Source organism: Crotalus tigris, unplaced genomic scaffold (genome assembly GCF_016545835.1).
Source record: "Crotalus tigris isolate CLP2741 ecotype Arizona unplaced genomic scaffold, ASM1654583v1 scf7180000019405.536791, whole genome shotgun sequence".
Taxonomy (NCBI): Eukaryota; Metazoa; Chordata; class Lepidosauria; order Squamata; family Viperidae; genus Crotalus; species Crotalus tigris.
The window spans coordinates 222,179-235,838 of NW_024097522.1; the positions used below are offsets into that span (position 1 = coordinate 222,179).

A 13,660-nucleotide genomic window follows, 5' to 3' on the forward strand; every position below is an offset into this window, starting at 1 on the left:
TAACGACTCTCTAAAGCAGACATGTCAAACACAAGGCCCGGGGCCCGGATGCGGCCTGCGAAGTGGTTTCATGTGGCCCGCGAATCCGTCCTGGAAACAGTGAGGGAATGGCCCCCGCTGCCTTGGCCTTGGCCCAGGCCGGCCGGGAGCCAAGTACAATTCTGTGGTGGCCATTTATGCTGAAACGCATTCAGTCTTAGCTCCACAAGGACGTCTGGAAACAGCGAGGAACCAGCCCCTGCCGCGTCGACCCCGTCCCCTGGGTGCATGCTGGGGAGGTGTCGCCCTTTGTGAGGAATGAAGAAATGCACCATGGCCTGGAAGTGGCCAGCAAATGGCCCTCGCCTACTTCACCTATCCGGCTTGATGGGCTCTGCCCTGGTCCCCCCCCCTTCTGCCAGAGACCCTCAGATCTGTCCCACTCCTGCCCAGGCCCCCACAAGCCCCCTTGACGCGAATGATGTAGAGCTGGCCATGCCCACCCAGTAGGCCACACCCACTCCATCCACGCCCACCCAGTAGGCCACACCCACTCCATCCACACCCACCAAGTCGGCCGCACCCACCCTGCCCCCCCCCGGGGCAACTGCAATACTGATGCGGCCCTCAATGACATTGAGTTTGACACCCCTGCTCTAAAGGGATGCAAAGGACCGGCTGTCCGCAAGGAGTATAAATCCTTCTATCCACCACCCTCCAGTCAGAGCTGAAGAAGCTTCTGGGATGAGAAGCGAAATGCCTTCAAAGAAAAACAAGGAAGTCCAGTGGCCTCCTTTGGGACAACCTGGAGGGCAAAGAATCTCCACTGACCGAAGGAACCCGGTAACGAAACATTCGGAAACCGACCCACAAGCTCGGAGAACGAAGCTTCGCCCTCGCTTGAGAAGATAAACAAGACAGGGAAGCCCTCGGTTAACAACTGCTCGTCCAGTGACTGTTCAAAGTTACGACAGCCCCGGACGAGAGGGACTTACGACCTTGACGTTCCAGCCATCCCAGCGGCTCTGCGATCAGGATCGGGGCACGTGGGAATCGGCTTGCACTCGTGACCGTGGCAGAGTCCTTTGCTCACGCGATTCACCCTTTGTGACCTTCCCTGTCGCAGAGTCAGTGGGGAAGACGGCGGGAAAGCTTGTGGGTTGTCTGGGGAAGTCTCCCCTACGTGTGCACGTCCCCGCCCAGCCCTTCTGCGTTCACGGCCTGACAGCCACGCACACGTCCACCCGGCAGCAGCCCTGCCACACTTGTGTGCTGCCAGGCACGCGCCCCTCGGGTACAGATAGTCCTCAACTTACGACAGTTTGTTTTATTGGCCTTGTGAAGTTGCAACAGCACTGAAAAAAGGGACTTTTTTCCACACTTACAACCGTTGCAGCATCCCTCATGGTCACCTGAACAAAATTCAAACGCTTGGCAAGTGACTCGTATTTATGACGGTTGCCGTGTCCCGGGGTCATGTGATCAACTTGTGTGACCCTCTTGACAACCAGCAAAGTCAAGGGGGAAGCCAGATTCACTTAACAGCCGGGCTACTAACGTAACAACTGCAGTGATTCGCTTAACAACGGTGACAAGAAAGGTCGTACCACGGGGCAAAACGCACTCAACTGCCCTGCTTAAGAACGGAAAGGTTGGACCCCATTAACGAGGGTGGCAAGTCGTAAAATGGGGCAAAACTCATCTAAGCACTGTCCTGCTTTAGCAAAAAGCAGCTGTTGGGGGCTCAATGGGGGTCGTAAGTTGAGGACTACCTCTATAACAAATAAACCACCAAACTGTTAACCCACAGCAATGGTCTTGATTAATTAAAAGGACACTGTCAGAATCCAATTATATTTCATCTCTAGTTATCAATTATAAAAAAACCCATTTCTGCCTTCTGTGGATTCTGCCATACGATGAAGGGAATGGGGTGAACAAAGGGGCTTTATGGCCCTCACTTCCTTCAGTACACTTCAAAGGAACTGGATGTGTGTATCGCCAAAAGAACTAACCATAAGAATGGGGCTATTACCTTTCATGTAGTTTTCTCTGAAGAAAGGAACTGGATGTGTGTATCGCCAAAAGGACTAACCATAACAATGGGGCTATTACCTTTCATGTAGTTTTCTCTGAAGTCTCCATCCAGCCAGCAGTAAGGAAAAGGGGGTGGGAGTGTAATGCCTGAGACTGTCGCTGGAAGAGGGGGGGTGATTGGTTGGGGCTACTGGGGAACCCCTTAAAACCTTGAATGGGAGAGCTTGGACCCCAAGTCCTGTCTAAAACGCCTGCAACCGTTTTCTCTTAATAAAGGATGCCTGTTGGAAGAATTATTCCAAGAGTGCTGTCTTCTTAAGATGCAAAGTGGGGGGGGGGTCCTTACATTAGACGGGACTTGGGGACACACATCAGCGCTAAAAACATTCCCTTTGAAATCAGTCAAGAGGGAAACAGGCAAATCTGCCGGAAGAGATTTAGCCTCCCATCCTAAAGGCCTTACGAAAAGCCCAAAAGGGCCCATTTGGGAAGGACATTTCGGCTTACATTTTTTGACCGTCGAAACTTGATCCAGGAACGGGTGACTGAAGAAAGTTTCTGCAAGAGAAAACAAACAGCCATCACAAACCGAGTTCAGCGTTGCCTTTACCATCAAAGCCCGCTCGGGCCTAGAGTTGCGTTCACACAGGTTTAGGCAAAACGTTGCCAAAGGCAGAGGCAACGCAGTTTTGGAACGGAAAAAGTAGCCTGGGATTTTTCAAGGAGGCATGCCCACCCCTTTGGCTTCGCTCAGTGACCGGCCAGTGATATTGAGTGATCTTTTTGCACAGCTGGAATCTCTTCTGGTGTCTTGTGACTGACACTTCCCAGCTGGTAGGGAGATGCCATCCTAATGCATCCAGAGAAGACCGGAGAGGTTTCTGTTTATTACATCAGTGTTTCCTAATGTGAGCCATTTTCAGAGGCGTGGACTTCAGCTCCCAACTTCTACATTTAGGCAAGAAAAACCAAATGGACAGGTATAGTATAGGGGGTACCTTGCTCAATACTAGCAACTGTGAGAGAGATCTCGGAGTCCTAGTGGACAATCACTTAAATAATATGAGCCAGCCGTGTGCTGCAGTTGCCCAAAAAGCCAACCCAGTGCTAGGCTGCATTAACAGAGGGATAGAATCAAGATCATGCGAAGTGTTAATATCACTTTACAAGGCCTTGGTAAGGCCACACTTGGAATACTGCATCCAGTTTGGGTCACCACGATGTAAAAAAGATGTTGAGACTCCAGAAAGAGTGCAGAGAAGAGCAACAAAGATGATCAGGGGACTGGAGGCTAAAACATATAAGGAATGGTTGCTGGAATTGGGGATGTCTAGTTTAACGAAGAGAAGGACGAGGGGTGACATGTTAGCAGTGTTCCACTATCTCAGGGGCTGCCCCAAAGAAGAGGGAGTCAAGCTATTCTCCAAAGCGCCTGAAGGCAGGACAAGAAGCAACGGATGGAAACTAATCAGGGAGAGAAGCAACCTGGAATTAAGGAGAAACTTCCTGACAGTGAGGACAATTAACCAGTGGAACAACCTGTCTCCAGAAGCAGTGAATGCTCCAACACTGGAAGTTTTTAAGAAGAGACTGGACAGCCATTTGTCTGAAATGGTATACCTGCCTGAGCAGGGCAGGGTCAGCCTGCAATGCTGCATTATAACCACTGTGACACCAAGGCTTCCTTCCTTCCTTCCCTCCCTCCCTAAATATTAGCACTTAGATTTATATACTGCTTCACAGTGCTTTATAGCCCCCTCTGAGCGGTTTACAGAAATAATGATGATGATGATGATGTTGGAAGGGACCTTGGAGGTCATCTAGTCCAGTGGTTCTTAACCTTTTTGAACGAATCGCCCCCTTGAGCCAATGAGGAAGTTGTCATCGCCCCCCTCCCCCAACATAACCCCCTCAATCACAACATAGGAAATAATTCTTCAATTTATGCAAACACTTTTTTTTTTGTTTTCTTTAAAATTTTCATCAGGACATTATCGATGCAAATAATTTATTTCCAGTCTTTTCCCCATATCTCCCCTATTCTGGCTAATGGCGCACCACTGTATGGGTAGAGGCTGCTGCGCAATGCACATGAACATAAGCAATGCATATTCACATATGTAGGGTGTTCTGTACTGAAGCTAGCTAGAGGAACATTTGGAAACACAATTCCATCCACTAAGAGCGAGCGATCTGATGTTTTTGTACGACAGAGATACAGCCGTTCACTGTAGGAAAAAGTCTCAAAAGTGTCCCCAAAACTTCTCGCTCCATCGCCCCCATTTCGTTCTTTCGCCCCCCTGAAAAATGAAATCACCCCCTGGGGGGCGATATCGCCCAGGTTAAGAACCACTGATCTAGTCCAACCCTAACCCATTTCCGACAAATCAGCCTGTTTGCCCCCAACAATCTGGCTCCTCATTTTACCCACCTCGGAAAGATGGAAGGCTGAGTCAACCTTGGGCTGGTCAGGATCAAACTCCCTAGCTGTGGCCAGACCACACTGCCTTCTAACCACTGCGTCACCACAGCTGTAAGCCGAGGACTGTCGGAACTGTGGTGATTTCGTTTCAATGGACCCAAGAATCACAGGCCTGCTGCCCTGAATTTCACTAAGGGCGAATTTGTGCAGACGCAGCGTTCTTGCCAAGACCATTTTCCTCCATTTAATAGAGAAGGAGAGGCCTATCAATTCTCTGAGCTGCTGAAGGTGAATCAAATCGATAAAGAGGGCATCTGGATTGCAGTCTGAATCGGACAGTGTTTCAGCATTAAGGTGACGCATCCTGGAGCAAGGAAGACAAGAAGCAACGGAGGGAAACGAACCAGAGAGAGAAGCAACCTGAAACTAAGGAGAAAATTCCTGACAGGGAGGACAATCAACCAATGGAACAGATTGCTTCCAGAAGTTGTGGGTGCTTCATCACTGGAGGTTTTTAAGAAGCGACTGGACGGCCACTTGTCTGAAATGGTATAGGGTTTCCTGCCTGAGCAGGGGGTTGGGCTAGATGACCTCCAAGGTCCCTTCCCACCCTAGGATTCTATGATGAAGGAAGGAAGGAAGGAAGGAAGGAAGGAAGGAAGGAAGGAAGGAAGGAAGGAAACCAATCAAGGAGAGAAGCAACCTGGAATTAAGGAGAAATTTCCTGACAGTTAGAACAATTAACCAGTGGAACAACCTGCCTCCAGAAGTAGTGAATGCTCCAACCCTGGAAGTTTTTAAGAAGAGACTGGACAGCCATTTGTTTGAAATGGTACTATAGACTTTCTTTCCTGAGCATGGGGGTTGGACTAGATGATCTCCAAGATCCCTTCCCACCCTAGGATTCTATGATGAAGGAAGGAACGAAGGAAGGAAGGGAAGGGAAGGAAGGAAATGGATGGAAACCAATCAAGAAGAAAAGCAACCTAGAACTAAGGAGAAACTTCTTGACAGTTAGAACAATTAATCAGTGGAACAATTTGCCTCCAGAAGCAGTAAATGCTCCAACCCTGGAAGTTTTTAAGAAGAGACAAGACAGCTATTTGTCTGAAATGGTATAGGCTTTCCTGCCTGAGCAGGGGGTCAGACTAGATGACCTCCAAGGTCCCTTCTAACTTTATTATTATTATTATTAACAACCTGCCTCCAGAAGCTGTGAATGCTCCAACACTGGAAGTTTTTACGAAGAGACAGGACAGCCATTTGTCTGAAATGGTGTAGGGCAGTGGTTCTCAACCTTTTTAATGCCGCGACCCCCAACCGGTCGTAAGTCGAGGACTACTCAACCGGTTGTAAGTCGAGGACTACTCAACTAGTGCAGCACCGTTTGCAGAATGGGACTTTTGGCGGGCTCATCAGGGCAGAGACAGCCTGGACAATTCCTATTGGCTTTTGAAAGCCAATAGAATTAGACTCTATTCAAGAGAGTCTATTCTATTGGCTTTCAAAAGCCAATAGAATAAAAGGGAATGGCACAACTAAGGAAAAGGGGGGGAAAAATGGCGGACTGCGTTGTTTGGCGACCCCCGTGGAATGGTCGTTCGACCCCAAATGGGTCCCGACCCATAGGTTGAGAACCACTGGTGTAGGGCTTCCTGCCTGAGCAGAGGGTTAGACTAGATGACCTCCAAGGTCCCTTCCGACTTTATTATTATTACTTCTGCTCTTAAAAACTTTAAAAAAAGGACAAAGGCAGCTGTGTTGGTTCGAGGGGGGGGGGCAAAAGCACCCACAATCTATAGCCGGGTAACGCTTTGGTTGGGGCTGTCCAAAAGGACACACAAACACTCACGTAGGGGTGTGGGTGTGTTTATGGGGGTTGTGTTTGCATGGTTTTTTTGGCCTTCTGTTGGAAATAAGTTTCGGCACTTGGCAGCTGAAACGCCTTCTCCCAAAGTGCTACTCTTAAGCAAGCAGAGAGTTCAACCTCTAACCTTCCAGATGGGACGGTAAGACATCCTTTTATTGACAAAAAGTTCCTTGGAACTTCACAGGAAAAAGAGGGTGTTTTTGTGTGTATGGCAAAGATTACGGGGCGGATGCTCTCTGCACGCCTCCCGTAAACCTCCCCCTATTAAAAAACAAAACAAAACACCCTTTGTGTTTTTCCACAGCAAATTGTTGATCAAGCCAATGGGCATGATTAACAAAGCTTAAGCCGAAGTGTGTGTGTATGTGTTTTCTCAAAGCAAACAGCGGCTAGCATCGAGAGCACATGGGCCACCTGGAGCACTTGAAACCCCTGGATGAAAAGATTGTGGACATCCTCAGGCAGAAGAACAGGGCGTTCTGCAATCCAGACAGAACGGTCTGAAAATAATCTGTGCCGGAAAAATACGGGCGTAATTACTGGGGACGAGAACAGAGCGTCCCGTGCGATGAGCTTGCAAGAACCGACGGAGCGACTGCTTTGAAGGGCCGCTCTAAAGATCTCTTATCTTACTGATTAACTTCCATTAACTCGGATCTCAAAGATTGAGCAAGGTTTCCCCTGCGGCTTCCAAATATCGGCCTGTTTTTTGTGGCACTACGATCTAGCCAGTGGTTCTCAACCTTTTTAATGCCGCGACCCCCAACCGGTCGTAAGTCGAGCACTACTCAACCGGTTGTAAGTCGAGGACTACTCAACTGGTGTAGCACCGTTTGCAGAATGGGACTTTTGGCGGGCTCAGCAGGGCAGAGACAGCCTGGACAATCCCTATTGGCTTTTGAAAGCCAATAGAATTAGACTATTCAAGAGAGTCTATTCTATTGGCTTTCAAAAGCCAATAGAATAAAAGGGAGTAGCACAGCTAAGGAAAAGGGGGGAAAAATGGCGGACTGCGTTGTTTGGCGACCCCCGTGGAATGGTCGTTCGACCCCAAATGGGGTCCCGACCCATAGGTTGAGAACCACTGATCTAGCCTCCCAACTATTTTGAAGTCCTCGACTTACGACCGCCAGCAAGGCCAAGATTTCTGTTGCTGAGCGAAAACAGTTGTTGAAGAAAATCTCGCCCCATTCTTATGACCTTTCTGTGGTTAGGTTAGTGACCCGGTTGTTAAATGAATCCGGCTTCTCCACTGACTTTGCTTGTCAGGGGGTCGCAGAAGGGGAATCGTATTTACGACGGTTGCATTGTCCCAGAGTCATGTGATCAGCGTTTGCCAATTTCTGACAAGCAAAGTCAATGCAGCAATTCAGTGAACAGCTGTAGCAAGAACAGTCGTAAAATGGGGCAAAATTCACTTAGCAACAAAAAATTTGGACCTCCACTGTGGTGGTTAAGTTGAGGATGATGATGATGATGATGATAATAATAATAATGATGATGATGATGATTTGGGAAGGGACCTTGGAGGTCATCTAGCCCAACCCCCTGCTCAGGCAGGAAACCCTATACCATTTTGGACAAATGGCTGTCCAGTCTCTTCTTAAAGACTTCCACTATTGGAGCATTCACCGCTTCTGGAGGCAAGGAGTTTCACTGGTTAATTGTTCTCACTGTCAGGAAGTTTCTCCTTAGATCTAGGTTGCTTCTCTCCTTGATGAGTTTCCATCCGTTGCTTCTTCTCTTGCCTTCAGGTGCTTTGGAGAATAGCTTGACTCCCTCTTCTTTGGGGCAGCCCCTGAGATACTGGAACACTGCTATTCATGTCATCCCAAGTCCTTCTCTTCATTAAATTGGACATACTCAATTCCAACCAATCAGAATAGAGCGGAAAAGGACTTTGGAGATCATCTAGTCCAACCCCCTGCTCAGGCAGGAAACCCTATACCATTTCAGACAAATGGCTGTCCAGTCTCTTCTTAAAAACTTCCAGTATTGGAGCATTCACCGCTTCTGGAGGCAGGTTGTTCCACTGGTTAATTGTCCTGACTGTCAGGAAGTTTCTCCTTAGTTCTAGGTTGCTTCTGTCCTTGATTAGTTTCCATCCGTTGCTTCTTGTCCTGCCTTCAGGCACTTTGGAGAATAGGTTGACCCTCCCCCCTCTTCTTTGGAGCAGGCCCTGAGATACTGGAAGACTGCTATCATGTCCCCCCTCATCCTTCTCTTCATTAAACTGGAGACATACCCAATTCCAGCAACCGTTCCTTATATGTTTTAGCCTCCAGTTCCCTGATCATCTTTGTTGCTCTTCTCTGCATTCTTTCTAGAGTCTCAGCATCTTTTTTACATCGTGGTGACCAAAACTGGATGCAGTATTCCAAGTGTGGCCTTAACAAGGCCTTGTAAAGTGGTATTAACACTTCCACGTGATCTTGATTCTACGGCTGAACAACAAAGGCAGAATCTAAGTGTAATTCTTTTTTTTCCCTCTTCCCTCCCCACCTTTCCCTCTTTCTCTGTTGTTTGGACTCCCGTCTTTCTCAGAATTTGTTTTCAACAGAGAACAAAGTTTACTCAATTCCAGGCAAAGGGAAATGCGGGCAAAGGAGAAGAAAAAAACAAAACAAAACAAAAAAGCCAATTCTTCTCTGCAGGGCAATTAAAATCAAATTGGAGCAATTGTTTTCTTTCTCCCGAGGATCAGCTGATCACAACTTGAGTTGGGCAACCTGAGAATTTCGTCAGAAACTTTCCCAGACAACAATTGCAAGAGCCAAGAAAGACGTCAGGGGCTATAAATAACTTGGCAAAGCTATTTTCAGAGCTGGCTTTTGTTCTAGCTATTTTGTTTTTTAAAGTTAATCATTAACGCAACGGGTCTGACTTACAAGCTGCCTGCAGCTTGTTCCTGCTTTAAGTGTTATTTAAAAGAAATAAACACCACCTTGGACGGGGCTGCGTTTCTAAGAAATTCAGGATTATCTCAGCATCTCTCAAGCTGTTTACCAGCCTGGAATCGTTCCATCAACCATCGCTGGGCACCGAACCAACTGCTGAGTCGAAGTGACAAACCCAGGGGGGGAAATTGCCCATTCTGCGGTATTGGCTTTTTTTTTTTTAAAAAATGCCATCTCCTGTCAATTACAGCTCTTGTGAAAAAAGAAAGAAAGAAAGAAAGAAGGAAGGAAGGAAGGAAAGAAAGGAGGGAGGGAGGAAGGAAGGAAGGAAAGAAGGAAGGAAAGAAGGAAAGAAAAAAAAAGAAAGGAAGGAAGGAAGGAAGAAAGAAAGAAAGAAAGAAAGAAAGAAAGAAAGAAAGAAAGAAAGAAAGAAAGAAAGAAAGAAAGAAAGAAAGAAAGAGTAAGCGAACAAGCAAGAAAGAAAGTTGTATTTTAAATTTGGAAATAAATATAAATTCATATCAGAAAGAAAGAGAGAGAAAGATCGTATTTTAATCTTGGAAATAAATAAAAATCCATATGAAAGACAGATAGACGGACAGACGGATGGAAAGAAAGAAAAAGAAAGAAAGAAAGAAAAAAGAAAGAAAGAAAGAGTAAGTAAGCAAACAAGCAAGCAAGAAAGTTGTATTTTAAATTTGTAAATAAATAAAAATTCACATCAGAGAAAGGAAGGAAGGAAGGAAGGAAGGAAGGAAGGAAGGAAGGAAGGAAGGAAGGAAGGAAGGAAGGAAGGAAGGAAATGAGATGCCATCAGGAAAATGCCTTTACAGTGCCTTGGTAAGATCACACCCGGAATACTGCATCCAGTTTTGGTCACCACATTACAAAAAAGATGTTGAGACTTTGGAAAAAGTGCAAAGAATAGCAACAAAGATGATCAGGGGATTGGAGGCTAAAGCATATAAGGAACGGTTGCTGGAATTGGGTATGTCTAGTTTAACGAAGAGAAGGACGAGGGGGGACAGGATAGCAGTCTTCCAGTATCTCAGGGGCTGCCCCAAAGAAGAGGGAGTCAAGCTATTCTCCAAAGCGCCTGAAGGCAGGACAAGAAGCAACGGGTGGAAACTGACCAAGGACAGAAGCAACCTGGAATTAAGGAGGAATTTCCTGACAGTGAGAACAATTAACCCGTGGAACAACCTGCCTCCAGAATTCATGAGTGCTCCATCACTGGAGGTTTTAAAGAAAAGACTGGACAGCCATCTATCTGAAATGGTATAGGGCAGGGGTAGGCAACCCAAAACACCCAAAGAGCCACTTGGACCCGTTTCCCACCAAAAACAAAACACCGGGAGCCGCAAAACCCTTTTGATATCTAAAATGAAGATAACACTGCATATATCCTTTTTTACCTTTATTATAGGTGTGTGTGTGTGTGTGTGTGTGTGTGTGTATACATACATACACACACACACACATTAAAAATAAAAGTAAAAATATGACTCTTGGGAATATCCATACCATTAAAACAATGATCACCAGGAGAATGCTTTAAGAGAATAAAATTATATACACACAGAGTTAAAAAAAGGATATATGCAGTATTATCATCATTTTAGATGTCAAAAGGGTCTCTCTCTCTGTCTCTCTCTCTCCCTCCCTCTTTATCTGCCCTTGGTCTGCCACTCCTCTTCCCCCCCCCCCGCCTCTCTCTCTCTCTCTCTTTCTCTCCTTCTCCCCCCCCCTATCTGCTGCTCACCTGGCAAGCTTCAAGCTGTTGTCCAACAAGCTCAGGGGTAAGCAACCTCGTCTCTTTTATGACTCATGGACTTCAACTCCCAGAATTCCTGAGTCAGCCTAGCTGGGCTAGCTAGCTCTCTCCTGCCCTTCCTGCTTCCTGCTTCCTGCAGAGATGCAGCAAAGGGAGGAGCTCTGCCCAGGAAGCTTTTCAGTTCCTCGGAGAACACTGTGAGTGCACGCTCTTTTACACACACACACACACACACAAACATACACAGAGAGAGAGAGAGAGAGAGAGAGAGAGAGAGAAGCAGGGAAGTGCAATTGCCTCTCTCTGTCTCTGTCTCTCTCTGCAAAGGCAGAGGAGGATGGGAGCCACAGGGGAAGCCTCAAAGAGCCGCATGCGGCTCCGGAGCCGCAGGTTGCCGACCTGTGGTATAGGATCTCCTGATTGAGTAGGGGGTTGGACTAGAAGACCTCCAAGGTCCTTTCCAGCTCTTATTCTGATTGACTTACAACCATTCGTTTAGTGACCGTTTGAAGAATGAAAAAAGTGACATAAATTACGACTGTTTTTCACACTTATAACAGTTGCAGCATCCCCAGGGTACGTGATCGTAATTCAGAGGGCTTGGCAACTGGCTTGTATTTATGACATCTGCAGTGTCCCAAGGTCAGCTGTCACCTTCTGCTTGCTGTGCTTTGCTGCCAGGCGGTCACGGACTGGCATGGAGTGTGTGTGTGAGGGGGGGGGGGGGGAATGAAGATGGCAATGCTTGGGAAATAGAAAGTAGAAGCTGCACTTTTTTGAGAGGCTGCCTCAAGGTCACCCAGCTGGAATGAGGTAGCTGCATTGACTGTTAGGCGCTTGGATTGAACATGGTGCATGGACCTGACTGGTTACACTGGGGTGAGCAAGGAGAGACCATAAAGGTGGGGAAGGGGGGAGGAGAGTCAAACTTAGCAATTTTGGTGCGCAATTCTCAGTTCTGGCTTTGCAATTCTGCAATATGCTTGATTGGTAACACACTGTACCTTTCTCAACAAATGGATCCAAGGATTGCTTCTATCTAGAGATTCACGCTGGGAGCAGTCTGACACCCAGGGTCAAGTAAAGCCAATGGGGAAGGCAGATTCATTTAGCAACAACAACAACAACAACAACAACAACAACAACAATAATAATAATAATAATAATAATACCATCAAACATCCACATCTGCCTATCCCAGGTCCTTGGGAAGGACTCGATAGGTAGACAAAATGCCAAATCCAGTCTGAACATCTGGCTGACTGTGCGATGATCCAATAATAATAATAATAATAATAAAGTTGGAAGGGACCTTGGAGGTCATCTAGTCCAAACCCCTGCTCGGGCAGGAAACCCTACACCATTTCGGACAAATGGCTGTCCAGTCTCTTCTTAAAAACTTCCAGTGTTGGAGCATTTACTGCTTCTGGAGGCAGGTTGTTCCACTGGTTAATTGTTCTAACTGTCAGGAAGTTTCTCCTTAGTTCTAAGTTGCTTCTCTCCTTGATCAGTTTCCATCCATTGCTTCTTGTTTCGCCTTCAGGCGCTTTGGAGAATAGCTTGACTCCCTTTTCTTTGGGGCAGCCCCTGAGATACTGGAACACGGCTATCCTGTCCCTCCCCCCCCGTCCTTCTCTTCGTTAAACTAGACATCCCCAATTCCAGCAGCCATTCCTTTTATGTTTTAGCCTCCAGTCCCCTAATCATCTTTGTTGCTCTTCTCTGTACTCTTTCTAGAGTCTCAACATCTTTTTTACATCGTGGTGACCAAAACTGGATGCCGTATTCCAAGGCGTTGTACTTGGTGTTACTACTCACTTAACTACTGTGGCAAGAAAGTTCATAAATGGGGGCAAAATTCAACTGACAACCGTCTCGCCTAGCAAGAGAAATATTGGGTGTGATTGTGGTCGTAAGGCAAGGACTCTCTGAACCGTCTGTAAAAGGAGGCAGGTGACCTCGCCACTAATCGCAATTATTCTGTTTTATTTTAGAGCGTGACATTTTTAATTCTGGTCCGTAGATTCCACCACACAAGACTGGACGGCTGGTTCTGAGCGGGCACTGGGCGAGGAGGCTTGGGCAAGGCTGATGCTACAAGCCGGCCGCTCTACTTTGCTTCCTCCACCCTGACCTACTTGGGAGGCAGGTGGCAGACAGCGTCCCCTTGGATGTGATGTTTGGGATAGGTAGAAGGGGCTGTGGGCCACCAGCCAAGCCTCGGGATGCAGGGCTTTGGATCCGATTCCGGGAAGGTCCTTCAAAGCATGAACGGGCATCTGTCCGCAAGTCCTTCAAGCAATTCCAAGGACAGCGGGGGAGAGACACCGTTGCTTTCAGAAGTTGTGGACAGGGGCTAAATTTGTCTCCCGCAACATGTGCAGCACACTCAGAAGCATGCTGGGAGGTAGAGGGGTCTGTGGTTTCAGAGGAATGTGGGGAAGAGCAGGCCGAGGCACCCCCACCTGATCCTAGAGCAGTGATGGCGAACCTTTTAGAGACCGAGTGCCCAAACTTCAACCCAAAACCCACTTCTGTATCGTCGGGTGCCAGGTGGGCCTGGCCCACTGGGTGGGCGTGGCTGTGGTGGTCGTGACAGACTGGGTGGGCGTGCCCAAGGTGGGCACGGTCACCTCGATGTTGCTCGTGGGGAGGGTCGCCTGTGGGGGCCGGGCAGGCTT

At 47.5% G+C, this 13,660-nt stretch overlaps 1 protein-coding gene across 2 annotated transcripts in view; it reads right to left on the reverse strand.

The window, feature by feature from the left end:
* ULK2 (unc-51 like autophagy activating kinase 2) overlaps positions 1–13,660 on the reverse strand; it is a 168,171-nt gene that overhangs the window by 82,459 nt on the left and 72,052 nt on the right. For both annotated transcript variants that reach the window (XR_005558995.1, XM_039362237.1), the window contains exon 11: positions 2,524–2,574. Coding sequence is in view for 1 of the 2 variants with exons in the window: in XM_039362237.1 (XP_039218171.1) it covers positions 2,524–2,574 (51 nt within the window). In the remaining variant the exon portion in view is untranslated. The remainder of the gene's footprint in view (positions 1–2,523; positions 2,575–13,660) is intronic.